Raw genomic sequence first — 27,484 nt, forward strand, 5'->3', positions numbered from 1 at the left:
AACAATTAATATTATTATAGCCTTTTTTCGCCAGTTTGTTTACATTCTTCATCTTTAAGCATTAAAGGAGAACTGAAGTCATTTTTAAACTTGTTTTATTTCTTAATTAACGTGCTATTCAAGTACGTTTTCGGTTTTAGTAACCTTATATCGTGACTCGTATTGGCAACTAATTGCAATTAAATATTATACTTATCGGCCTATTCGGTTTTTAGTCGTGTTGAATTTAGTTCGTTTGGTCCACGGCAGGCGCCGCTTATCCGCGCGATCTTCACGAGACTTGTGCGAGACTTCGAAACGTGAAGAAGTGTCAGCCAGGTGTCCGTGCCGCCATTTTGAAAACTGTTTTCCAAACGAAATCTTGCACAAAAACGAGTTTAAATGACGATTACTGCCTACTTTTTTCAAACTTTCCTGATTGCTATCAAAACAAAAAAAAAAAACTTCCGGCTTGATCACATCAGCATTTGAAAGCGCGTCTTTTGACAACGTTGGCAGATGTCGGTCACTTTGATTTCCGCTGTACGTTTTACTTCCGTCCTACGATGTCTCGTACAGGTCTCAAGAAATCTCGTTTACGGCCGTTGCTTTGACATATGAACTGATATATTACAGAGCATATTTCAAACACTCATAACTTGCTATACTGTAGCAGCGACAAAATAGTGATCAAAAATGCATTCCGATATTTAATAAAATGACATAAATAGAATTTTGATAATAAAAAAAAAATTGCCTTCAGTTCTCCTTTAAAATTTGTTGCCTTTTTTTTTTTTTAAAAGACTGGTTCAAAAGCTGTTTCTCAAAATCCAGTGAACGTAGATATCATAAAACAATTATTCCACTCAATCTCATTGTACATGAACTGGCTGGACTGGGCATTTTGTTTTTCTCTACTCATGGTATATGAGCTGATATCATCATTGTAGAGTAACCAATCAGAGCGCACGATTGATCATATCCAGTGAATGTGGATAGAATAATGATTGATATTTGATTTTAGCCTCCCGTCTAACATCACCATAAGCCATCGCTGACCTCTTTACTAATTTTTCTTTATTTCTTCCCTCGTTTCTCAGAGCTTTGAAGTCCACCAGGATCCGATGGTTAGCGTCGCTCATATGGTACGAGCCGGTGGAGGGGTGTGGATGGCGTTTTCTCAGGGCTCCTGCATTCGCTTGTTCCACACGGAAACCCTGGAACACCTACAAGAGATCAACATCTCTACGCGCTCTTCATTTCACAGTTCAAGTAAGTAGAGTTCACAATTATCATAATGATCCAAGTAAAATTCAAAATGAAGGCAAAAACAAATCCATATCGAGTGTTTGATGCTACTGCAACTACTGCAGTTCAGCTTCAGACTTGATTTTTTTTTTTTTTTTGCTCTGTTTATTTTATGACACTCTTAAAAATGTAAGAGATGACTGGAGACTATTTAATCATCCATAGAGCTCAGAGCTCATATCTTCTGACCTTTCGGCTTTTCCTGAATTATACATGTTCTAAGGTGATGACTTTTCTTTCATGCATCACAAAGGAATTACAACAAAACAGAATTAATTATATATGTATCTGTTTCACAGCTCGGATTAAATTCTCCTTGGTGTATCATTATAGTGAAATGGTTAAATACGTGACAGTGCAGTGCAATACGGAGCTTCTGTTACCAACCTGAAGTTGAAAATATTCCAGTAACAGCATATCTCTGTGTTTTATTCATTTTGCAGAGAAACTACAAAGTACAAATTCCTCCATCGTCCTCAGATTCAAGTCCCTGTGAATGACTTGTTACCATAGAAATGATAGAGAACAATGCATTATTATTCTATCTACTGTACATTCACTGGATATGAGCAATCGCACGCTCTGATTGGCTGCTCTACTACTAGGATATCAACTCATATACCGTGAGTAGAGAAAAACAAAATGGCGGAACATGTTGCTGAACCAACCGAGGACGAAATAAAAACTCTATTCAAAAACAAAACCACAAAACATACAAAAAAAAAAAGCAACAAAATATGGAATAAAAGTATTTGATGGTAAGAACATAACCTTTTTATTTTTTAAGAATTATTATTGTCACACTTGTACAAATTGCTCCTGTCATTTCACCTGTTTGTTTACATAATAATAATAATAATAATAATAATAATAATAATAATAATAATAATAATAATAATAATAATAAGTTAAATGTATATAGCACCTTTTAAAAATAAATAAATAAATAAATAAATAAAAATATAATAAAAAATAAAATGTAAAAAGTCCACCAAGTAGGGGTCAGGATGTAATTCCCGTGGTGTAGCAGCCACAGTCCCACCAAAAGGCGCACGAAAACAAGTCCCACATCTCCAGCACCGCCGCCGTGATGCCGTCAGCAACATCACTCGAACACCACGCCGTGGATCCACACAGCGAGCAGAGAAGCTCCGCCACGCAGAGTGCTGGTGTGTCCCAAACCGCCTGCACAGCCGCCGCGACGCCACCGAGCAACATCGCTCGGAACATCACGCCAAGCGTTAAAGCGCAGAGCGCTGGACAACCACGATGTAAAATGAGCAGCGAGCTCACTGCAGTCCACAGCTGGGAGTGCAGGCATCACCCACAGCGAACCAAGGCCTGGAGGGAACCGACGCCCAAAACTGGGTCCGGAGCTACACCACAACCGGCGGACAAAACACTCAAACAAACATCAAACTACACAAACACACAGGAAAGAAAAAAAAAATAGAAAAAGAAATAAAATAAGAGCTCCGGTGAGAAGCGGCAGCCAGAACGCGCATGACGTACTCTCAACCGGAAACGGAAACGAAAAAAAAACAAAACTAAGTTTTTTTCCCACATTCTAAGTGGAAATGATTTTGTCGGATGTTTTGTATAGTTTTCATTTATCGAATTTGCAAAAAAATAAAAAATGCTCTGTTTCTCAAAATCCAGTGAATGTTGATAGAATAAAACAGTTATTTCAGTCAATCTCGTCGTACTCGGTGCGAAGCGCCTCGCCGGCTATCATCTCATGTACGACTCGATTTCGTGGAATAACTTAAATATACACCTGTGATTTGTTTTGTGAAAATGAATCAACACCTTCTGACCAATCAGAATAGAGAATTCAAAAACAGCTTAAGAAATGATATACTTTTCTGGTCAGCTGGAGCATCTTATCCCTGGAAAAAAAAAGTTGTTTTTTATGGTGTCTGGGAGAAAGTCTGAGGCAAGTCATACAAGCATTTCATTTTAAGCAAAGTCCAAAAGGCTTTAATCGTATGGCAGCCTGCGATCGTCAGCAATTTCTTCAGAACATCTCAGATAAATTTCTTTCATTAGACGGCATGATTCTCCACGATCTTCTTCCCGAGATGAGGCTCGACTGAAAAGTGCAATCTTTTTATCTCAAACAAAGCGTCCGTTTTATTCAAAAAGGCACTGAAATGTGTGCTTTCACTCCTTCCACTGCCTCAATGATGGACAGTCTAGAAGTATCTAGAAGTCTAGAAGATTCTCAAAGTGCGCTGTGATCTAAAAGGAATAAAATAATTGACAGTTATTCCACAAAATCGAGTCGTACATGAGATGATAGTCGATGAGGTGCATAGTACTGAGTTGGCTATAAGCCATGTAAAATGAGATTGAGTGGAATAAGTGTTTTTTTTTTTTTACTTTTTTTTCTCCGTTTCCGGTTGAGAGTACGCCGTGCGCATTCTGGCTGCCGCTTCTCACCAGAGCTTTTTTCAATTTTCATTTTATTTTATTTTTTTTTTGTGTGTGTGTGTTTGTGTGGTTTGATGTTTGAGTGTTTTGTCCGCCGGTTGTGGTGTAGCTCCAGACCCAGTTTTGGGCGTCGGTTCCCTCCAGGCCTTGGTTCGCTGTGGGTGATGCCTGCGCTCCCAGCTGTGGACTGCAGTGAGCTCGCTGCTCATTTTACATCGTGGTTGTCCAGCGCTCTGTGCTTTAACGCTTGGCGTGATGTTCCGAGCGATGTTGCTCGGTGGCGTCGCGGCGGCTGTGCAGGCGGTTTGGGACATACCAGTGCTCTGCGTGGCGGAGCTTCTCTGCTCGCTTTGTGGATCCAAGGTGTGGTGTGGATCCATGGCGTGGCTGACGGCGTCACGGCGGCGGTGCTGGAGATGTGGGACTTGTTTTCGTGTGCCTTTTGGTGGGACTGTGGCTGCTACACCACTGGAATTACATCTTGATCCCTACTTGGTGGACTTTTTACTTTTATTTTTTATTATTTATTCATTTATTTATTTATTTTTGTTATTTTTTTTTTATTTGTTTATAATTGTAAAGTGTCCTTGGGTTTCTTGAAAGGCGCTATATAAATCTAACATTATTATTATTATTATTATTATTATCTCATCTCATCAAATTATCTCTAGCCACTTTATCCTTCTACAGGGTCGCAGGCAAGCTGGAGCCTATCCCAGCTGACTACGGGCGAAAGGCGGGGTACACCCTGGACAAGTCGCCAGGTCATCACAGGGCTGACACATAGACACAGACAACCATTCACACTCACATTCACACCTACGCTCAATTTAGAGTCACCAGTTAACCTAACCTGCATGTCTTTGGACTGTGGGGGAAACCGGAGCACCCGGAGGAAACCCACGCGGACACGGGGAGAACATGCAAACTCCACACAGAAAGGCCCTCGCCGGCTCTGGGGCTCGAACCCGGACCTTCTTGCTGTGAGGCGACAGCGCTAACCACTACACCACCGTGCCGCCATTATTATTATTATTATAACTGTTTTATTCCATCCACATTCATTGGATTTTGAGAAATGGAGCATTTTTATTTTTATGCAAATTCGATAAATAAAAACTTTATACAAAACGTCCGACAAAATAATTTCCGCTTAGAATGTAAACAAACCGGTGAAATGACGGTAGCAATTTGTGAAAAAAAAGTGATGATGATGATGAGAATAATAATAATTATTGAAAAAAAAAAACGTTCTTACCATCAGGTACTTTTATTCCATCTTTTGTTCCTTTTTTTTTGTATGTTTTTGGGGTTTTGTTTTCGAGTAGAGTTTTTATTTCGTCAGTGGTTGGTTCAGTAACATGCGCCACCATTTTGTTTTTCTCTACTCACGGTATCAGAGCACGTGATTGCTCATATCCAGTGAATGTGGATAGAATAATACAGGATGTGCTGTTAAGGGGAAGTAATGAACTTCAGGTTGGTAGCAGTGACTTTGCTTTGTGTCGCCACTTATTTGCTGATTATTTTCCTGTTTTTCTATTCAGTTCATTGTTTTTAATTTATTTCAGTCAAAGGAGCAAAAAAAAAAAATAGTCAACACTGATTTTTTTAATTCTCTGACTTGCCTGGAAAAAAAAATGGGGTGATGATGTCTCTAGGACAAAAATGGACCCCAAAAAATGCTTATTTGCACATTGGACATCCTCCCTTCAAACACATTTATCGTATCGAGGTTTGTTATGGGCCAGTTGCTGTAGAAATGAGTAATTTTATATTTTGTGTGTGTGTGTGCACGTAAATCTGTGAAATGTTCTCTCTGAGGGAGATGCAGGTACTTTGGAAAGATAAAAACACTGCTGAAAAGCACTCTGATGTGTTTTCAAACAGACAGGAAAAGGATTAATGGGCCTCCAGCTTTTCAAAATACCATGTGAATGTTTTTATGCTACGGTAAGTGAGCATCAACTTGATCCAAAAGGGTAGTGCTAGTCCATTTTGGTATTTCAAAAGAGAATACTAAACAACTGGGTTTGTCAGAGGAAAAACTAAAATAAGATCTTTGATTGAAATTCAAGGCATATCAACACAGGTACTTCAGTCCATCCAGTCTCAGCGTAAACTTTTAGCTTGTGTTATTTTATTCTCTGAGAAAATATGACAAACATTTAACATAAGCACTTAACGGTATGACAAAACTGATGTCCATCAACATCAGCGGATTACGTTAGATTTAATATTTCCATCCATTACTGACATGGCCATTGTCACCTGTTGACATTTTACATCCGCTGACGTTGATGTCCATGAACATCAGTAGATGTTAAATTTCAACTTTTTTTTTCTTCTTAATTTCCTGCCTGTCAATATTTTGTATATGTGATCTTTTTCAAATATTTTCAAGATGTTGTCTAGTCATCTGGAAAATAACAATATATATAACATTTAGGGTGGCACGGTGGTGTAGCGGTTAGCGCTGTCGCCTCACAGCAAGAAGGTCCAGGTTCGAGCCCTGTAGCCGGCGAGGGCCTTTCTGTGCGGAGTTTGCATGTTCTCCCCGTGTCCACGTGGGTTTCCTCCGGGTGCTCCGGTTTCCCCCACAGTCCAAAGACATGCAGGTTAGGTTAACTGGTGACTCTAAATTGAGCGTAGGTGTGAATGTGAGTGTGAATGGTTGTCTGTGTCTATGTGTCAGCCCTGTGATGACCTGGCGACTTGTCCAGGGTGTACCCCGCCTTTCGCCCGTAGTCAGCTGGGATAGGCTCCAGCTCGCCTGCGACCCTGTAGAACAGGATAAAGCGGCTAGAGATAATGAGATGAGATGAGATATATTTTCTTTGCTTTGCTTTATGATGAAATGTCTGTTGGTGCTCAATAGTCCCAATCATGACCAATGATAAATCAAGGGGGCAAAATTTTTAATCTTTTTTTTTTGGCATCTATTGGAAAACTAAAAAAAAAAAAAGTTGGTTTTCAGTGCACAGTTACTTGACTGATATTTTCCAGGTTCATCTGGAAAATTTAAAACAAGATGGTTGTTGTTATTTTTTTCTGAATCAATGGCCAGAGTCAAAGTGTATGAGGTGAATTTTGCTTTTATATATTTACTATTCATATGAATAAGGTGTGATATAATTTAAATATATAATTAAGTATAGACATAACAGTTATTCCACAAAATAATTGTTTTAATCTATCCACATTCACTGGATTTTGAAAAACAGAGCATTTTTATTTTTTGCAAATTTGATAAATAAAAACTTTCTACAAAACGTCCAACAAAATCATTTCCACTTAGAATGTAAACAAAATGGTGAAATGACATTAGCAATTTGTGAAAAATGCTATAATAATAATAATATATAAATAATTCTTGAAAAATAAAAAAAGATACATTCTTACCATCAGATACTTTTATTCCATATTTTGTTACTTTTTTGTGTTTTTTGGGATTGTTTTCGAGTTTTTATTTCGTCCTCAGTTGGTTCAGAAACATGCTCCACCATTTTGTTTTTCTCTACTCCTGGCATATGAGCTGATATCCTCATAGTAGGAGTAGCCAGAGCATGTGATTGCTCATATCTAGTGAATGTGGATCGAATAATATTTTATTTCATCAACTGATGTACCTTTTGACTAGGTAGGTGTTTATCTAGTCATGTTTGTGAACAATGATTCAAAGATCATAATAAAATTAGAAGGGCACTCGGTAGAGCGTATACCTCAGCTAAGCTATTCGGATTTGAATCAAAATATAATGAATTGTTTTTTGGCCCATCGCTTAACTTTCCACCAAATTTCATCCAAATCTGTTCACTACTTTTTGAGTTACGTTGGGAACAGACAAACAAACGGAGGTGAAAACATCACCTCCTCCAACAAAGTTGGTAGAGGTAAGAAAAAGAAAGGTATAGAATATGAGTCACTTCCTACTCGTTTTTGGGAAAGATTTAGATGTAACGTTGTTATCCACTGTAATGCAGTCCAGCTAAAGCCAGTTGGTTTTACATGTGTAGGTTCATTACTAAGATTTTCCCATAAACTCTCATGGGTACACCGGATAAAAATACAACCAGAGATGCTTATTATAGTCTCAGAAACGGAGGAAAAAAAAGATATTAAATGCAGCGAGTGCCATTCTGTGGGTGATTAAGTGGGCAGAGCAGGCACATAAGACCTTCAAATGATAACAAATTGGTTTTCTGTTTAGAAGAGAAACTACTCGGTTGAAATTTAATGGTTGCATTTTTTACAGACCAGTAAAATACTCAGAAGGTCAGTGAAAGTCAATGATTTCAGCTTGATTTGTTTCTAATATAACGACTGAATCGAGCTATTTGAGAGCAGGATGCCAGTGCCTCGACAAATATGAGTCTTCAAGTTATTGGCCACACACAAAACCTTTATAAAAAGAATTGTCAGGAAGACTTTGGTCTGTATTAGACAGTTTTTATCCCCGAGCTTTATTATTACAAAACCTCTGAACAGTGTGTCAAAGTGTTTCTTGGTGGTTTGCTGGTTTCTCGGTTGTTCTGCCGGCTGACTCTCTGAGGACGGTCCATGAATAAGTAGCTATCTTAAGAATCCAAACTGCATCAATGGAGCCATGGGGTTAGTGGCAGGAATTAATGAAAAGGAAAAGACATGAAGGAAGGAAGGCATAATACTGTAGACAAAGCTCTCCATTCCCAAAGTTGCTATGGAAACCCTCTTGTCTTGACTACAGCAGCCGTGGCACATTGGTAATATGCCAGTTTTAGCCCCCTTGCATCTCTTTGTGTGTATGTGTGAGTGTGTGTGTGTGTGTTCTTTCCTTTGCACTCTGCCCAATTGTTCCTTTTGTTCATTCATCCTTTCTATATGCCTTGTAGTCAACTTTAATTCCTTTTTTTTTCCTTTGCTTGTTCTCCCCAGATGCCACAAACAGGCTTCCTTGCTGTGTTCTGTGTTTTGTGATGCATAAAATATTTACCAACCCACCCGGTGTGGTTTTTCACACTTCACTTTCAGTTGTAGAAGCTTGTTTGAAAATTGATTACGGAAGTGGAGCTGTAGAGAGGAACAGATGAAAGTAACCATAACAGTTTGTCACTTTGGCTGCTTTGTGGGTCTTGATGCACAATTCGGATATTTTGGCAAAGACTCATATGCGGGCGGCACGGTGGTGTAGTGGTTAGCGCTGTCGCCTCACAGCAAGAAGGTCCTGGGTTCGAGCCCCGGGGCCGGCGAGGGCCTTTCTGTGTGGAGTTTGCATGTTCTCCCCGTGTCCGCGTGGGTTTCCTCCGGGTGCTCCGGTTTCCCCCACAGTCCAAAGACATGCAGGTTAGGTTAACTGGTGACTCTAAATTGACCGTAGGTGTGAATGTGAGTGTGAATGGTTGTCTGTGTCTGTGTGTCAGCCCTGTGATGACCTGGCGACTTGTCCAGGGTGTACCCCGCCTTTCGCCCGTAGTCAGCTGGGATAGGCTCCAGCTTGCCTGCGACCCTGTAGAAGGATAAAGCGGCTAGAGATAATGTGATGTGTGTGAATGTGTGTGACTCATATGCAAGACTTGACTCAAATCTGATTCGTGCTAATGTGGTTAACTCGGTTTCAACCATGATAGAACTTACAATACTGAGGTTATGATATATGTTACTCCATATATGATTTAACTAGGTGGCACGGTGGTGTCGTGGTTAGCGCTGTCGCCTCACAGCAAGAAGGTCCGGGTTCGAGCCCCGGGGCCGGCGAGGGCCTTTCTGTGTGGAGTTTGCATGTTCTCCCCGTGTCCGCGTGGGTTTCCTCCGGGTGCTCCGGTTTCCCCCACAGTCCAAAGACATGCAGGTTAGGTTAACTGGTGACTCTAAATTGAGCGTAGGTGTGAATGTGAGTGTGAATGGTTGTCTGTGTCTATGTGTCAGCCCTGTGATGACCTGGCGACTTGTCCAGGGTGTACCCCGCCTTTCGCCCGTAGTCAGCTGGGATAGGCTCCAGCTTGCCTGCGACCCTGTAGAACAGGATAAAGCGGCTAGAGATAATGAGATGAGATGATTTAACTAAATTGTAGACTACTCATACACAGTTGTCTCTAGGCTATAGTGAAGATGAGCAAAAGTAGGTAATTAGCAGTTATTCCACGAAATCGAGTCGTACATGAGCTGATAGCCAGCGAGGTGCGTAGCACCGAGTCGGCTATAAGCCGTGTACGACGAGATTGAGTGGAGTAACTGTTTTATTCTATCCACATTCACTGGATTTTGAGAAACGGAGCATTTTTATTTTTATTGTTTGCAAATTCGATCAATAAAAACTTCATACAAAACGTCTGACAAAATAATTTCTGCTTAGAATGTAAACAAACCGGCAAAATGACAGGAACAATTTGTGAAAAATGCAATAATAATTATTGAAAAATAAAAAAAAGATACGTTCTTACCATCCAATACTTTTATTCCATATTTTGTTGCTTTTTTTGTATATTTTTGGGGTTTTGTTTTCGAGTAGAGTTTTTATTTCATCCTCGGTTGGTTCAGCAACACATGCTCCGCCATTTTGTTCTTCTGCTTTAGGGTTTTTTGGTAGTGGGCAGCAAACCAACTTAAAGGTGAATTACTGCCACCAATTGAGCTGGAGTGTGGAACAGGAGATATTGCGGGGGGGGGGGGGGACAATATTTCATCTCATCTCATTATCTCTAGCCACTTTATCCTGTTCTACAGGGTCACAGGCAAGCTGGAGCCTATCCCAGCTGACTACGGGCGAAAGGCGGGGTACACCCTGGACAAGTCGCCAGGTCATCACAGGGCTGACACATAGACACAGACAACCATTCACACTCACATTCACACCTACGCTCAATTTAGAGTCACCAGTTAACCTAACCTGCATGTCTTTGGACTGTGGGGGAAACCGGAGCACCCGGAGGAAACCCACGCGGACACGGGGAGAACATGCAAACTCCACACAGAAAGGCCCTCGCCGGCCACGGGGCTCGAACCCGGACCTTCTTGCTGTGAGGCGACAGCGCTAACCACTACACCACCGTGCCACCCCGGGGGGACAATATTCTTTTAGCTATTTCTGTTTCTTTTAAATACTTGATACCACCATTTTTTTTCTCTACTCATGGTATATGAGCTGATAACCTAGTAGTAGAGTAGTCAATCAGAGCACGTGGTTGCTCATATCCAGTGAATGTGGATAGAATAATGCCAGTTAGCCTGATGCAAATGTTTGCTAGCATGACAGCAACTTAACGATGTTCACTAGAACTAAGATTCTGACGAACATTATATGTACACCCGAGAATCCATTATAAATCCAGCCAAATGTGGAAGTTAGCTCAGACCAGACCAAAGCTAAAGCTTTATCCTGCAGGATTACCAACATACAGGACCATCAAAAGTTTGTATACCCCTACTCTACTCATTCATGTTTTTTTTCCTGCATTTTGTATTTTCTACATTGTAGAACAATAGTGAAGACATCAAAATTATGAAATAATGTGGAACATATCATGAATTATGTGGTAAACAAAAAAGTGTAAAAAAAAAAAAAGTTTCGTATTTCAGATTCTTCAAAGTAGCCAGTGTTTACCTTGATGCTTTGCACATAACTGGCATTATTATTATTATTTTTTTTCTGGTTCTAATTTTGGTTTATCTTTCCTGTTTTTTTTTTTGCCTTTTTTTTGTCATTACTCTTTTATTTCTATGATGTCTGTTATTCAAATTTTTTAAATGTCCCCTTATTTCTTTACGGTCTGTCCCTCCTGTAGCCTGGTACTCGTGGGGGGGGGGGGGGGGGGGGGGATTTTTTAAACTTTTTGTGTGTCACATTGTTCCGTGTGTGTTCCATATGTTGTTTCGGAGTTTTGCTGTCTTCAGTATCATTCTGCAGTGTAGAAAATGGTAATACAGAAAAAAAACGATAAATGAGTAGGGGTGTATAAACTTTCGACTGGTACGGCGTATATACTACAAACCACTGATACTGTATAAATCACTCAAGGATTTAATTTGCACTTTAAAAATCTACCTCTTCTCTACTGGCATCATCTTAACCAGCTTCACGAGGTAGTCACCTGGAATGCTTTTTGATTAGCAGGTGTGTTTCGTCAAAAGTTAATTAGTGGACGAGTTTCTTGCTTCTTAATGAGTTTGAGATCAAACAGTAAATAATAAAATAGCCCTATTCGACACCACAACTGTAGTAATCCATATTATGTCAAGAATCGCTCAGCTAAGTAAAGAGCAACGACATCCATCATTACTTTAAGACATGAAGCGTCTTTTAATGAATAAAAATAAAGAAAAAACACTGAATTAGAAGGCGTATCCAAACCTTTGCTTGGTACTGTATGTTCATAGCAAGGACAAACGGTTCTCTCGTTTCCACTGGAGTTATTGTGTTCTTTTGTGCCTTTTGTATTTTACACTTAAGACCCTGGAGCTAAGACCCACAGTGTACTTACTGTACATTGGTCCTGAAAAATAACCATTTTTATTTTGTACTCTTCAATATTGACATGGTTACAAAAATGAGTAGCCTTGGACTGAGTCGGGGTGCAGTTAGGTTTTGTTTCATTTTGAAAAAGTGCTCTTGTACAGTTGAATAAAGCACATTGTGTTGTACGATGATAAGATGTTTTATCAAGTCACTTGTATTTGTAGAAAGATGCTGTAGTTGGTCTCTTGATATTCTTCACAGTTGGTATCAGGTGTTGGTATCAGAGCATTTTTTTTTTTTTTTTTAAGAGTATGAGTAAACAAGACCGTCAATGATGGCGCAGCTCATGCCAGCCCTGTCTAGTCCAGAAGGAACGATCTAAAGTGGGCCACCTTGCTCAGTTCTACTCTCAACCACTCCAGCTCAAATACTTGAGAGTAGAACTATGCAAGGTGCACCCTAGGTACCCCTACCTTCATGCCAGAAAGAATCAAAATCCGTGAAGAACTGAGGGAGAAGAAGCGATTTGTGTGGAAACTGCTCATTAGGGATTAATTACTCCATATCTTCATTATTAATTGCAATTATGCAAATTTGGGTAGAAGCTACGGTATATGCAACCCAGACAGACCGACCTTCCTGCCAAAAAGAATAAAAATCGGTGAAAAGTTGAGAGAGAAGAAGTGATTTTTGTGAAATGTGGACAACGCTGGATGGACGACGAACAACACATGATGGCGTAACCGCATCGCCTGTCGGCCGGATGAGCAAATAAGCATAGTATTGGATTGATACCTGATACCAGGACTGGCAAGGCAATTTATTTCACCTAGTTTGGAGTGACTGGCATCCATCATTCATGTGTCATTTGAGCACTAAATGATGTAGCCTCGCTTGTCATTGCATAACAATGATGATCATCTCATTCATCTCATCTCATTATCTGTAGCCGCTTTATCCTGTTCTACAGGGTCGCAGGCAAGCTGGAGCCTATCCCAGCTGACTACGGGCAAAAGGCGGGGTACACGCTGGACAAGTCGCCAGGTCATCACAGGGCTGACACATAGACACAGACAACCATTCACACTCACATTCACACCTACGCTCAATTTAGAGTCACCAGTTAACCTAACCTGCATGTCTTTGGACTGTGGGGGAAACCGGAGCACCCGGAGGAAACCCATGCAGACACGGGGAGAACATGCAAACTCCGCACAGAAAGGCCCTTGCCGGCCACGGGGCTCGAACCCAGGACCTTCTTGCTGTGAGGCGACAGCACTAACCACTACACCACCGTGCCACCCCACAATGATGATCATTTCAGAATTAATAGAACATTTGGATATGAGCCTTTAGATATGAGTCAAATATCCAGATCTCAGATGTTTTGGATTTAGAACCGTATTTCAATGTGGTTCATATTGGAGGAAAAATCAGAATTGGTTGACGACGTACGGTAAATGCAGCCTTAATACACCACGTATAAAACATCACATCTCACCAAGGAGCAACTCTCCATTCAGCCCTTTTAATACTGTTTAGTTTTCTTTGCTGGCTATGTCCAGTTTTAGGCGCCAGAAACACGGTTCTCGGCTTGTCACAGGCAATGATAATCACATGGACTGTGAAAGGTAAAAAAAAAAAGATGAGAGTAAATCAGACTTTGACAACTAACCTGAGAGTAGAACTTGCATCAGGTCTTCTGCCTCGGCCTTTTCCTATCAATATTCTGGAAAAAACAAAGAACAAAAGAAATCTCAGAATGCTGCAACATGGCAAGAAGAAAATGCCAGAACTTTCTGGATCAAAGATTCTGCTCGATTTAGTAAGACACTTGGAGACTCGTTTCTCAGTCAGAATATCTCATCTTTTTACTTGTGTTGAAACATGCACAGCACGACTGAAGGAATGATCTTAGTCCACCAATGCTACAGTTAAAATGAACTTCTCTTCGTTCTCCTGTTCCTCGGGATTTTGAAGCTCATAATTCTCTTTGAATATGTGAGCCAGGAGACCAAAAAAAAGGACTCATGGTTATTACAGATCAGTGGTCTTTAAGTCCCATGAGATCCTTCCTAGTCTCTGATGGTTGATGAATTAATTATTAGCATAACATCTGCAATGATTACTGAAGATTCTACTCACGTGGGACTTTAAATAGCTTTAGGCTATGCAAGCATCTGCTTCACTTTAATGGCTGTTTTTTTTTTTCATATAATAAATTGAGCTTTTAATGAGATCATAAAGATATCACAAAGAATATATATTTGGACATTGCCTAACCGGAAACGTCACTGTTTAGAGTTTAATAAGCAAATACCAAAGAGCCTTTGATAATTACTCCAGCAATTAATGTTTCATTTTAATCCTAACTGATGCAATGAGTAGCTTCTCATTTCTTAAAGATTAACAAAACCCAAAAAATAATCTCCTTTTAATCAAGACATGCTCAAGTGTTCACTTGTTCATATTTGTACCTACATACTGTGTACAGATTTTATTTTAAAAGAAAAGCAATGTCCCATCTCACTCTCTCCAAGGTTCAAATATTGCTCGCTGAGTACAATATACGCGAGAGAATCCGAGATTGTGATGTCATTTGCATACTACATGACTTATTGGGAAAATTGCATTTTTTCTTGTATTTTTAAGTGACATGCATTTGTTTGTTTTTATTCACTGAGAAAAGCAAAATTTTTAGACGGCAAGAATCGCATCGCTTTGACAACGACCGTTGTTTTATTAGCATGTGTCAGGACTGTGTTTGCATTATCTAGCCGAGTGACAGTTATACTTCATAAAAGTGAAGTCTGTTGATTTGGGGATTTTGTTGCCAGTAAAAATCACACGGTTATAGACAATTTCTGATTATATTTTTGGAATTAGAAGCTTTTATTTGTCACATACACATTACAGTACAGTGAAGTTCTTTCTCGGCATTCAACCCATCTGAAGCAGTGAACACACACAGAGAGAGAGAGAGAGAGAGAGAGAGAGCACAGTGGTGCCTGGGGATTTTTAAAAAAAATTTTTTAGAATTAGAAGCCTTTATTTGATGGCTCTGTGTAACAAAAGTAAAAGTCATATTACTTTTTTTAGCCAGTTACTTTAGATTTTCTGGAGAACCCTGTCCGTCATGTGTTTTTCCCTATTAAATAACATTTTTGATTTGTTTGTTGTTCGGGTTAGATTATTTAGCTCATCCACCATCTGAATCCCTGAGTAAAATTGTTCCTACAAAAACAATTTCTTTATTGTAATCCCATGAGTTGCAATGGGGATAGATCTACCATCAAGGCTGCTGTTATAGAAGATTAGTCAGGATCACAAATTCAGTAACCGATTGGAACTAAATTGGAATTATTTCAATTTTTTCAGTGTACTTTAGTAGATTTTAAATATACGACAGTATACGGTAAGTCAAATTCCTTCCCGTGCCAAAAGGCACATCGGGTGGCGCTGATCTCCGTTTCAGTATCCCTTAGCTTCTCACCTATATAACCTAGGGTTACAGTGGGGGTCTGGTCCTCTGGTAACTGCAAGAGTTTGACTCCCTGCTCACGTCTGTATTGCAGCACCTCACCAGATGGCAGTAGGTACCATTTTTATGATGGTCTTTGGTATGATCCGACTGCAAGTAGAACTCATGATCTCCCAGTCAAGAAGCGGACATGCTAACCAGGGTTTTTTCTAGAAAAATTTAGTATGAGGGCGCTCACCATGGCGAGGGAGTGAAGCGGGGGATGGTGCCGGTTCCCCCCCTCCCCCCCCCCCCCCCCCCCCCCGCCGTGCAAAGCCTTTGAAAAATGCTCCAATGGGACATTCTGAGGCTATCTGAGAGGGAAATTGTAACAAATTGTCTGTCAACATTGAAAAAGAAAGAAGTAATCTTCTTCTGCCCCGGACAGTCTTTGGCTTTCTTCCGTTTCGTGCCACGGGATGACATCTTTAAATGCCCAAGTGTCAACAAAAACAACTCGCGAACTACTTCTGTCAAAAACTCCCGCACCGGTGGGTGAAAGGTCATTCAGTCTCGAGAAATCTCGCTCTACAAGTCAGCTGACCTTGTATGTAACCCATGTCAAATCTCGCGAGAGCAGCCGCGACAAGTAAACAACTAAACAACATGGCGCCTCAGTCTGGAAAACGCCAATTCGGATTGTTTTTGCACCGTCTGGCGGTGTATCTACTATGATTGGAATATTTTTGGAGCAATTATAACGTATTTGATGATCAGACACATTGTCACGTAGTGTTGCTGGGATGTTTTCACGGAGTCGGTAAGGGGGCGCACGCCGAGAGTAAGAGGGCGCAGCGCCCCTGTTCCCCCATTTAGACGAAAGCCTGCTAACCACTCGGCCAACTCACAGTCATGCTACAGTATAAGCCTAAGGTTAAGGTTTAAATGACAAACTTTCAAAAATATATGAGCATCCATCTATAGAGCTGAGAGAAACATTTTCTACCTCTATAAAGCACCAGTGTTGCCTGTATTGGATATATGTAGTCTCTGTTTCAAAACACAAAAATCATCTTTTTGTTCTCAATCAATATTTACTTGAGAGATAAAATAACACGCTAAAAAAGGCAGAAAGCATCTCACTATGGTGTGAACCTACAAGGATGTTTCACACAAGTTGAAACCATCAGCTTCTCTTTTCAACAACTGTGTTTGATTTTTTTCCTCAGGTCAGAAGAGTGTGAGGGTCACCAGTCTGTTGATTTGCCAGGGATTGTTGTGGGTGGGCACAGCCCAAGGCATCATCATCACTCTGCCTGTACCCAAGCTGGAAGGCATCCCTAAAATAACAGGTACGTAGGCGGCACTTGTTTGTGTAGAAGCTATTTTGGGGAAATGTTCTTTACTTGGAGTTCTGGGAATTGGTGAGTTTCTTTCCTCATGTCGTTATATGAATTTTGAGAATGAATATAGTACTACCTTATAAATAGAAATGCCTGAAAATAAATTAAAATAATAGTTGCAGTGATGAACTTTCCCAAAACATTGCTCAAGATAATGTTAAAGTTGATAAACACCTGGAAGACAGAGGGGGCATTAGACAGCCCATATGACAGGATGCAATACTCGATGCATCTAGAGGCAGTGAGAAAACTGCATAGGACTATTCATAGGGGGGAAAAAAACATTGAGCAATATGAAATAGTCCAAAATACAACCCCACATGAATTATAGAGTATTTATTGAAGAGATTTATCTCACTGTTTCGGCAACATGGCCCGAAATGTTTGGATTTATCTAAAAAGATAAGAAAGATAGGGTTAAGGCAAAGTGAACATTTGCACTGTTTCTTAACTCAATTTGTATGACATTTGAACATCTCATGAGCTCAGGTGGGGTCACAACGGAGCCTTTCTGGTTACCACAACAACACGAAACCACATGCTACTGTACTAACTATAAAAACAATAACAGCTAGAGTATGGACTGGCTTCTTATTCAGGGTACATTCAGGCCATTCTCAGAAAATGTAACGAGTAACGGTAAAGACATTAAAAAAATGTTTGTATACACTAATTTTAGTTAATTCCTGGAAATATATATACTAAGTAACTTTAAAAACGCACAATGGAATTCAACACGATATCACTTTAGATCCATGCATATATTTGAAATTTACGATATTGTATGTAATGCACACACATCTTGAAACATCGATAAAGGATATTTATTGTCAAACTCAATAATTAATTCACAATAAAAAAATTCAAAGTGACAGTTGGTCCATGTTCGGACCGTCATGCTGGAGATTCTGGGTCTGTCGTCCAGGGGTCTCAGCAGCAGTGACTGAGGGTGTCAGGAATCTGTCACGGAGGTGAGCTAGCCTGATGTGCTGATCCTGAACTGGCGTCGTGACTCGAGGCTGACCAGGGCGTGGACGATCCCTGGTGCTCCCTGTCTGTCTGTAACGCTGACTCAAACGGGAAATGGTCGAATGATGAATACCGAAGTGCCGGGCGACCTCTGTCTGTGTACTTCCGGCACGCAACATCCCGATGGCCTGTTCACGTTGATTTTGGCTTAGGCGTGGCATCTTCAATAATGACAATTTTCCCATCATTTCCCCCGGGTATTTATAGGCAAGATTGTGTGTGTACAGTGTATGCAAAATTTGTTTGAAAATTAAAGCCTGTCCATGTCATTGACAACCCGAGTCATATTGTACGTTATTGAGTACAACTCCCTTAAATTCTGATTTGAGCACAGATTTGGAACTTATTCGGGCAGAACGAAGTTATTTTTCCATTGTGATATATTTCTTTTCTTCTTGAGATAAACTCAGCACAAATTCAGCAAGTTTTATCAATGTGCGTTTTTAAAGTTACTGAGTGTATTAATAGACAATAAAGCATATTTATTGAACTCACAAAGCAAGGTATATCATTATTATGAAAAAAATAATGCCCAGTTGTCTTGACTGTTAGCCATAATGTCTTTATTGTTACCCTATAGAGTAACAGTAAAGAAAACACTGGGAAACAGTAAAGACATTTCATGGCATTTTTGGGTAACTGAATGCAGAAAAAAAAGATAAACAAATTATACATTTATTATTCCAGCCTAACTTGCTACTTGGCTAACTAAAATTTTCAACATGCAGCATCATTATCTTTCTCATTTGGGATAACAGCAAAGACAGTTAATTTCCTTGACATCTCGAAATTTCATATTTTCCTGATCAGTATCCTGGATTCCAATGTTCATGCACCAGTGATTTTTATTTTTTTTCAAAATGGCTGCTCAACATCTTGGTCCTTCCTCATATAGCTGCACTGCCCTCTGTTGTCAAAGCCCTCAATTACAGCATGATTTTACCATTTGGGTAACGGTAAAGACATCAAGAAAGTACACATTCTTGCGCATATATTTTCGGCTATACACTAAAAACCACTGAAGCAAAGATCATGATATTTTTCCCAATAAAAGGTGAAGGTATAGAAGTAATATTTCAGAAAAGAAGTGAAAATAAAATTAAAAACAAAGGAATTATGTTCATTCAGATTTCACTAATCCTCATTTAGACACATGGTGGTAATGACATTTTGGTATATTTAGGCAAAATAATTTTTTTGTAAATGCAGACAAGTTGTCTCAGGGTTTTTTTTGTTTTTTGACTGCTCTGTTAAATTACTTCTTAAAATAAATGTATAGTAGAGGGCCAGAATGAATGGTTTTTGAGAAAAAAAAAGAACAACTTCATGTTTAAAACAGAATTTGTCACATTTTCTGAGAATGACCCATTCCTTCCTTGAACCTCGTTTTCCCAGGGTTCCATAATGACCCTGACCAGGATAAAGCAGTCCAGATGTGTAGATTTTTCAAGCACTGGGTTTGGTTATGTAAGCGTGTTGCAAACATTAAATCACTGAAACCCACAAAAACTGAAAAATCAAAAAGCTTGACTTTCTTTCTTTTCCTAACTTTATGAATATATACTGCAGGTAAAGTGATGACCTCTTTAAATGCCCATTGTGGTCCTGTGGACTTTCTGGTGGCAATCAGAAGCACTTTATCCCCAGATCTTCTGAAGCGAGATTCGGTTGTGGAAGCACCTGACTCAGCCTGTGGAGGGGAGGAGCGAACTGACTCCTCTTCCCAGGAGTCCCTGCAGCAGAGTAGCAGCTCCTCAATTGGGGAAAGCAAGTTAAATCGGAGGAGTGTGCTTCTTCAATACCGCGTTCGCTCTACCATGGGCTTACCTGGGCGACCACTGACCGCTCGATGTGACGGGTCCTCGGATTCATCGTTAGAGTCTTTAGAACACAGCCTTGAGGATGGGTCAATCTACGAACTCAGCGACGACCCAGACATGTGGGTCAGGGGTCGGCCATGTGAGAAGGACGGCCATAGGAGGGACAGGGTCATGTCGGCAGCCATCATCTCTGGAGGGAAGGGATTTAGAAGACTTAGGGAGGATGCATCAGAGAGTACCACAGAATTGACTGAGTCCTCCCTGATGGTTTGGCAACTGCCACTTACTGTGTAAAATGTGATCCACAGGTTCCTTCAGGATGCAAACATTTTGTGAGCTGTACAAATCTTGAGCATCCAAGAAACAATGTGTTTTAGTTTCTTTTTTTGTTGAGGGAATCTGTTGGTTTTTGTTTCCATGGTTTGGAATCCATGCCAGAGTGAACTGCAATCGCACCAGTGGGGAAAAAACAAAACACTCAAGCGGCATTGCTTTTCATTAGTGACAGCTGAAAATGTTTAACAATTATTCCATGAATTGTCGAATAACTGTTTTATTCTATCCACATTTACTGGATTTTGAGAAACATATTTTTATTTTTAGCAAATTCGATAAATAAAAACGTTACACAAAACGTCTGACAAAATCATTTCTGCTTAGGCGGACGTCTTAAAAACCTATCGATGGCGGCACAAATTGACTTTAGTGTTTTGGTTTTTTTTTTTGTAGAAAGTGCCATCTTGCTGTCGTGCTGTCGAGGTATAGAATAGCTTTAGACATTTATTTAATTCTTCCTTGGACGTTTCAGTTATGTCATTTTCAAACTTCTGTGACCTTTTGAACCAGTCTAGAAAAAAAAATCAACAAATTTTAATGTTTAAAGATGAAGAATATAAACAAGCCAGCGAAATGACAGGAGCAATTTGTAAAAAAAAAAAAAAAATGCTCGCATAATAATTCTTGAAAATAAAAAAAAAAGATATGTTCTTACCATGAGATACTTTCCTTCTATATTTTGTTGCTTTTTTGTATTTTGGGGGGTTTTGTTTTCGAGTAGAGTTTTTATTTCGTTCTCGGTTGGTTCAGCAACATGCTCCGCCATTTTGTTTTTCTCTACTCATGGTATCGGTATATGAGCTGATATCCTAGTAGTAGAGTAGCCAATCAGAGCGCGCGATTGCTCATATCCAGTGAATTAGTGATATTCAAACTTCCGTTAAGGTTTGTTATAATTCTAAAAAGCTTGGCTATATGTTCAAACAATCAATACAGTTGTGATGGAGAAACAATTTGCCAGTAAGACACCATGAAGGGCATTCCTTTTTACGGATCTCCAAGAAACACCTCCTGGGAAGTGATGCTTTCAGGCCCTTCTCTGATTACAGCCATGCACAACCATGCACGAGTAATGCTTTGGGCTGTGATTGCATTTCAGTGTAGCATGTATGCAACACACTGATGGAAGGTAAATGGAATGCAGTGGGGATGCACATTCACTCCTTAGTATTTAAATCTAAAATAATAATAATAATAATAATAAAGTAATTCCATTGCTGATTGTTTTTGGGGGGGTTTTAAGAGGAAAATTGTTGCTCAGTGTGGTCACTAATGAAAACCAATCCAGTGGTGATTGTAATTTCTAATCTGGAATCAAATGGAATCTTCTCAATTTCTAATTTTTCATGCAAAATACAACCCCGATTCCAAAAAAGTTGGGACAAAGTACAAATTGTAAATAAAAACGGAATGCAATGATGTGGAAGTTTCAAAATTCCATATTTTATTCAGAATAGAACATAGATGACATATCAAATGTTTAAACTGAGAAAATGTATCATTTAAGGAGAAAAATTAGGTGATTTTAAATTTCATGACAACAACACATCTCAAAAAAGTTGGGACAAGGCCATGTTTGCCACTGTGAGACATCCCCTTTTCTCTTTACAACAGTCTGTAAACGTCTGGGGACTGAGGAGACAAGTTGCTCAAGTTTAGGGATAGGAATGTTAACCCATTCTTGTCTAATGTAGGATTCTAGTTGCTCAACTGTCTTAGGTCTTTTTTGTCATATCTTCCGTTTTATGATGCGCCAAATGTTTTCTATGGGTGAAAGATCTGGACTGCAGGCTGGCCAGTTCAGTACCCGGACCCTTCTTCTACGCAGCCATGATGCTGTAATTGATGCAGTATGTGGTTTGGCATTGTCATGTTGGAAAATGCAAGGTCTTCCCTGAAAGAGACGTCGTCTGGATGGGAGCATATGTTGCTCTAGAACCTGGATATACCTTTCAGCATTGATGGTGTCTTTCCAGATGTGTAAGCTGCCCATGCCACACGCACTAATGCAACCCCATACCATCAGAGATGCAGGCTTCTGAACTGAGCGCTGATAACAACTTGGGTCGTCCTTCTCCTCTTTAGTCCGAATGACACGGTGTCCCCGATTTCCATGAAGAACTTCAAATTTTGATTCGTCTGACCATAGAACAGTTTTCCACTTTGCCACAGTCCATTTTAAATGAGCCTTGGCCCAGAGAAGACGTCTGCGCTTCTGGATCATGTTTAGATACGGCTTCTTCTTTGAACTATAGAGTTTTAGCTGGCAACGGCGGATGGCACGGTGAATTGTGTTCACAGATAATGTTCTCTGGAAATATTCCTGAGCCCATTTTGTGATTTCCAATACAGAAGCATGCCTGTATGTGATGCAGTGCCGTCTAAGGGCCCGAAGATCACGGGCACCCAGTATGGTTTTCCGGCCTTGACCCTTACGCACAGAGATTCTTCCAGATTATCTGAATCTTTTGATATTATTCACTGTAGATGATGATATGTTCAAACTCTTTGCAATTTTACACTGTCGAACTCCTTTCTGATATTGCTCCACTATTTGTCGGCGCAGAATTAGGGGGATTGGTGATCCTCTTCCCATCTTTACTTCTGAGAGCCGCTGCCACGCCAAGATGCTCTTTTTATACCCAGTCATGTTAATGACCTATTGCCAATTGACCTAATGAGTTGCAATTTGGTCCTCCAGCTGTTCCTTTTTTGTACCTTTAACTTTTCCAGCCTCTTATTGCCCCTGTCCCGACTTTTTTGAGATGTGTTGCTGTCATGAAATTTCAAATGAGCCAATATTTGGCATGAAATTTCAAAATGTCTCACTTTCAACATTTGATATGTTGTCTATGTTCTATTGTGAATACAATATCAGTTTTTGAGATTTGTAAATTATTGCATTCCGTTTTTATTTACAATTTGTACTTTGTCCCAACTTTTTTGGAATCGGGGTTGTACAGTATGAGCTAGGACATTAGTCTGTACCGTTCATTTGTCTGTCCCATATACCCCAATGTCTTGCAGGTCTTAACAGTATTGATGGCATTTCTGGAAAAAAAAATTGAGAGAAGGATAACAATTTCACCTTCAAAGGCAAAATTGCACATAGTGAAAAAAAAATAATAAATGCACTGTACATTCTATAACATTGGTTTACATCAATAAATGTGAGGTCAAGTTGAGTCATAGCATCTACACCTCATCGCAATGACTGTAAGAGTATTTCGAGACCATGATACATGCGATATTTCACTATGCACCACTTGTGTAATTTCTCCTCTTGAGAGAAAACATCATCCTGAACTCTGGTAAGGTCAAGATGAATCCTGAAGATACAAGACGCTTCTTTGAGAGCCTTGTCATATTAAAAGCATAAAAGTCTTCACAGGTCAATACCACTACTCTGGAACTACAGTACTTGGTGATGCACTGTGTATATATTCGATATTGTGATAGCTTCTCCTCTCTACAGGGAAACTCAAATCATTCTTTTGATTGCATTCAGCTTCTGCTTCATCATGGGTCAGTGGTGCTCAAATACACAATATTTCCTTAAGGCCTGCAGTCAGGTCGTCTCCAGTGGATCATTTTCTTTGGAATTTGCCATGCTGGAGCACGACTGAAGGTTCCATTTTATTTCAGAGCATTTAATGAAATCCTTTCAGCAAAAAGGGCAGGAGGCAAACTGAAAAGAGTTTCCATGCCTATTTAGAGTCTTTCAGAGATTTCTCAGTCCCTCTTATTGCTTGGAATGTGAACTCAGTTTGTGTCTTTTCTTGGGTCAGGTCAGAAATAAAGGTGTAAAGACACTGAAGTAAAATCTGGATATGTCACACAGACATATCCACACAATGGAGGAAAGTTCATCTGTAATTGAAAAAAAAAAGTTCAATAGAGATCTTGCATGTGACGTCACAGCCGATCCAGATTGTGACAGACGCCATCTTGTAGGTCAAACGCCATATTCCGCCTTCTACTTCTACTTCTATTTCTGCTTTTACTTCTACCTTTTCTTCTGGAAAACCCTACTATATACAATTCTACTACAACGGCTGCGGCTACAAGCTCTCCCTACCTGTGCACGGTTTTTATGTTTTTTGTGTGTATTTTTGCGTGTTGTTCGTCTGTACCAGACTTCAATATCCACTACAACCGTATGGACTTACTGGACATTGGTTTCCAGCAGAAAATGACGGTTTGTAGCGATTTCCATCGCATGCACAACATTCCGGACGAGAAAAAAAAAAAACATTCCGGACGAGACCAGATTGCGAGACCAGCGGGGTCTCCGTGGATTGTTATTGGAAGCAAAGCGAAGGAGGCGGCGCCGGGAGCCGAAGCAAAAGCGAGGCTACAGGCAGAGCCGGCCTGTTGACTAAGCTCAGAAAACAGCTACTCAAAACCTCCACTGCCAAGCCTCTACCTCTCCAACGCCAGATCCATGTAAACAACACGGACGATTTGGAATTACCTTATTCTATAATCGGCTGGTCAGTGCTATACTCAATACTTAAGTGACTTACCCATCCAATGAGGCTCATTTTCTTGTTTACAAGATACCACATCTGAGTCGCTGACAAATCCTGAATTTCTGTAAAGAAAACTGTCCAGAGATTTATAGGCACGCAGTGCTTCACCACTGAACAGCGAGGGAAAGTTGATGAGGTAATCATACACGTCCGAGTATTCCGCTGGCAGTTCAAAATCCGGTAAGCCATAAGGGTCACTAATCTGTAGATCGTTTATTTTAGACATATATCTAGTTATCTGTTCATTAGAAAAATGAGCCGTGTAGTCCGTCGGTTGAAATTGATCCATTCTATACACGAGTGCAGCAGTATTCAGCGGTGTTTTTGACCGACACGATGGCGGTTGTGTACTTTCCGGTCACGTGACTGCAAGATCTCTATAGACTTGTTTAACTAGGTAGTTTAAGTAAGTCTGCATTTACTACATGAGAATGAATTGTGTTGGAGTCAAGACCACTAAAACCGAGACCAAGTCATGCTCAAGACCATCCCTGTGTCCGAAATCGCTCCCTAATCACTATGTAGGGCACTATATAGTGAGGACACCATTTTGTAGTGCTGTCCGAAACCTTAGTGAGGATTATTTACACCCTATAATAGTGCAAAGTATCCCACAGTGCATCACACTGCAAAAAATTGAAAACTGAATTTGAGGAGAAAATGACTTAATACTCGTGAAATTATCTTGCTGCATGGACAGATCTTTTTACTTGATAAGACATCTTAGAATAAGTTGGTTGCAATCTAGAACTAGGTTTAATAATCTCATAATTGGTGTCTTATATTCTTCAAATAGGCAGCACGGTGGTGTAGTGGTTAGCACTGTCGCCTCGCAGCAAGAAGGTCCGGGTTCGAGCCCCGTGGCTGGCGAGGGCCTTTCTGTGCGGAGTTTGCATGTTCTCCCCGTGTCCGCGTGGGTTTCCTCCGGGTGCTCCGGTTTCCCCCACAGTCCAAAGACATGCAGGTTAGGTTAACTGGTGACTCTAAATTGACCGTGAGTGTGAATGGTTGTCTGTGTCTATGTGTCAGCCCTGTGATGACCTGGCGACTTGTCCAGGGTGTACCCCGCCTTTCGCCCGTAGTCAGCTGGGATAGGCTCCAGCTTGCCTGCGACCCTGTAGAAGGATAAAGCGGCTAGAGATAATGAGATGAGATGAGATATTCTTCAAATAGGAAATGCTAGATTGTTTCAACTATTTTCAAGATATTTTCACTTGCTAAGATCTCACTTTTGCAGTGCACGAAAAGTAGTGTAAAATGATGGTCACTAACCAAAGCAATATATCCCATCGTGCATTGCGGTTGCGCTGAAATAAATCAAATTAAAAGCCTCAAATTTGATTTAATAAAAGGCAGCGGCAAAGAAGAAAGTATTCAGCCTTGATTTAAAAGAACTGAAAGATGCAGGTACTTTGTATTGATTAATGTGGGAAATACGCTCAGTATAATATGGATTTATTATTTTGAAAACCCACCAGCCGACTGATCTGGCACGTTTTAATTGCGCGACAGTAATGATGGAAATACCAGCGTAACAGACTAGTGTCCGAAAGTGTTTTTTTTTTTCATTTTACCAATGAGCTCAATATATAGTCCTCTATAGAGCAATTCCCTCTATAGGGAGTAGGGAATAGTGAACGAGTGAGCAATTTTGGACACAGGGAATGACTTTGAGGGCTTGAGATCAAACCAAGACCAAGACCGAAGCAGGGCGAGACTGAGTCAAAACAAGGACCAAACTAGTGTGTGAAGGGCTGGGGGAGGGGTGACAGACGTTAACAGGAAGAACAATTTTGAATTAGCAGTGAGTCATGTTATTGGTTGCATTTGAAGCAGGAAATTTTACATCCAATGACAGCAATGATGCGAAAAAATAAATCAGACAGTGCATAGGCCATATAAGTCAGTTCAATAAGAATAATTTTTGAAAAATCTGAAAGGCAGTCTACCTTTAAAGGAGAACTGAAGGCAATTTTTTATTATCAAAATTCTATTTATCTCATTTTATTAAATATAGGAATACATTTTTGATAGCTATTTTTAAATAACCTGCTATATCAGTCCATATGTCAAAGCGATGGCCGTAAACGAGATTCGTTGAGACCTGTGCGAGACATCGTAGGACGGAAGTAAAACGTACAGCGGAAATCAAAGTGACCGACATCTGCCAAAATTGTCAAAAGATGCACGCGCCCTCTTTCGAATGCTGATGTGATCAAGCCGGAAGTTATTTTTTGTTTTGATAGCAATCAGGAAAGTTTGAAAAAAGTAGGCAGTAATCGTCATTTAAACTTGGTTTTGTGCAATATTTCATTTGGAAAACAGTTTTCAAAATGGCGGCACTGGCACCTGGCTGACACTTCACGTTTCGAAGTCTCGCACAAGTCTCGTGAAGATCGCGCGGATAAGCGACGCCTGCCATGGATCAAACGAACTAAATTCAACACGGCTAAAAACCGAATAGGCCGATAAGTATGATATTTAATTGCAATTAGTTGCCAATACGAGTCACGATATAAGGTTACTGAAACCGAAAACGTAATTGAATAACACGTTAATTAAGAAAGCAAGTTTAAAAATGACTTCAGTTCTGCTTTAACATGCTGCAGTGCCTCGTTGTTTGGAAAGATCTGAGTCCAAAAAGCTATACAATTGCCATGATGGATTTTTTTTTCCACTTTTATTCTCCAAAAAGAAACTTTAAAATGAAGAACAAAGAGGTGAGAGGGTGGGACAAACAGTGGTGATCAGTG

At 40.1% G+C, this 27,484-nt stretch overlaps 1 protein-coding gene across 1 annotated transcript in view; it reads left to right on the forward strand.

Moving 5' to 3' along the window:
• arhgef10la (Rho guanine nucleotide exchange factor (GEF) 10-like a) overlaps window positions 1-20,444 on the forward strand; it is a 419,992-nt gene extending 399,548 nt beyond the window's left edge. The window contains exons 25-27 of the mRNA XM_060910368.1: window positions 1,082-1,251; window positions 16,841-16,963; window positions 19,613-20,444. Coding sequence (XP_060766351.1) covers window positions 1,082-1,251; window positions 16,841-16,963; window positions 19,613-20,157 — 838 coding nt within the window. The 3' untranslated portion in view covers window positions 20,158-20,444. The remainder of the gene's footprint in view (window positions 1-1,081; window positions 1,252-16,840; window positions 16,964-19,612) is intronic.
• The last annotated feature ends 7,040 nt before the right edge of the window (window positions 20,445-27,484 follow it).

Source organism: Neoarius graeffei, chromosome 26 (assembly GCF_027579695.1).
Source record: "Neoarius graeffei isolate fNeoGra1 chromosome 26, fNeoGra1.pri, whole genome shotgun sequence".
Taxonomy (NCBI): domain Eukaryota; kingdom Metazoa; phylum Chordata; class Actinopteri; order Siluriformes; family Ariidae; genus Neoarius; species Neoarius graeffei.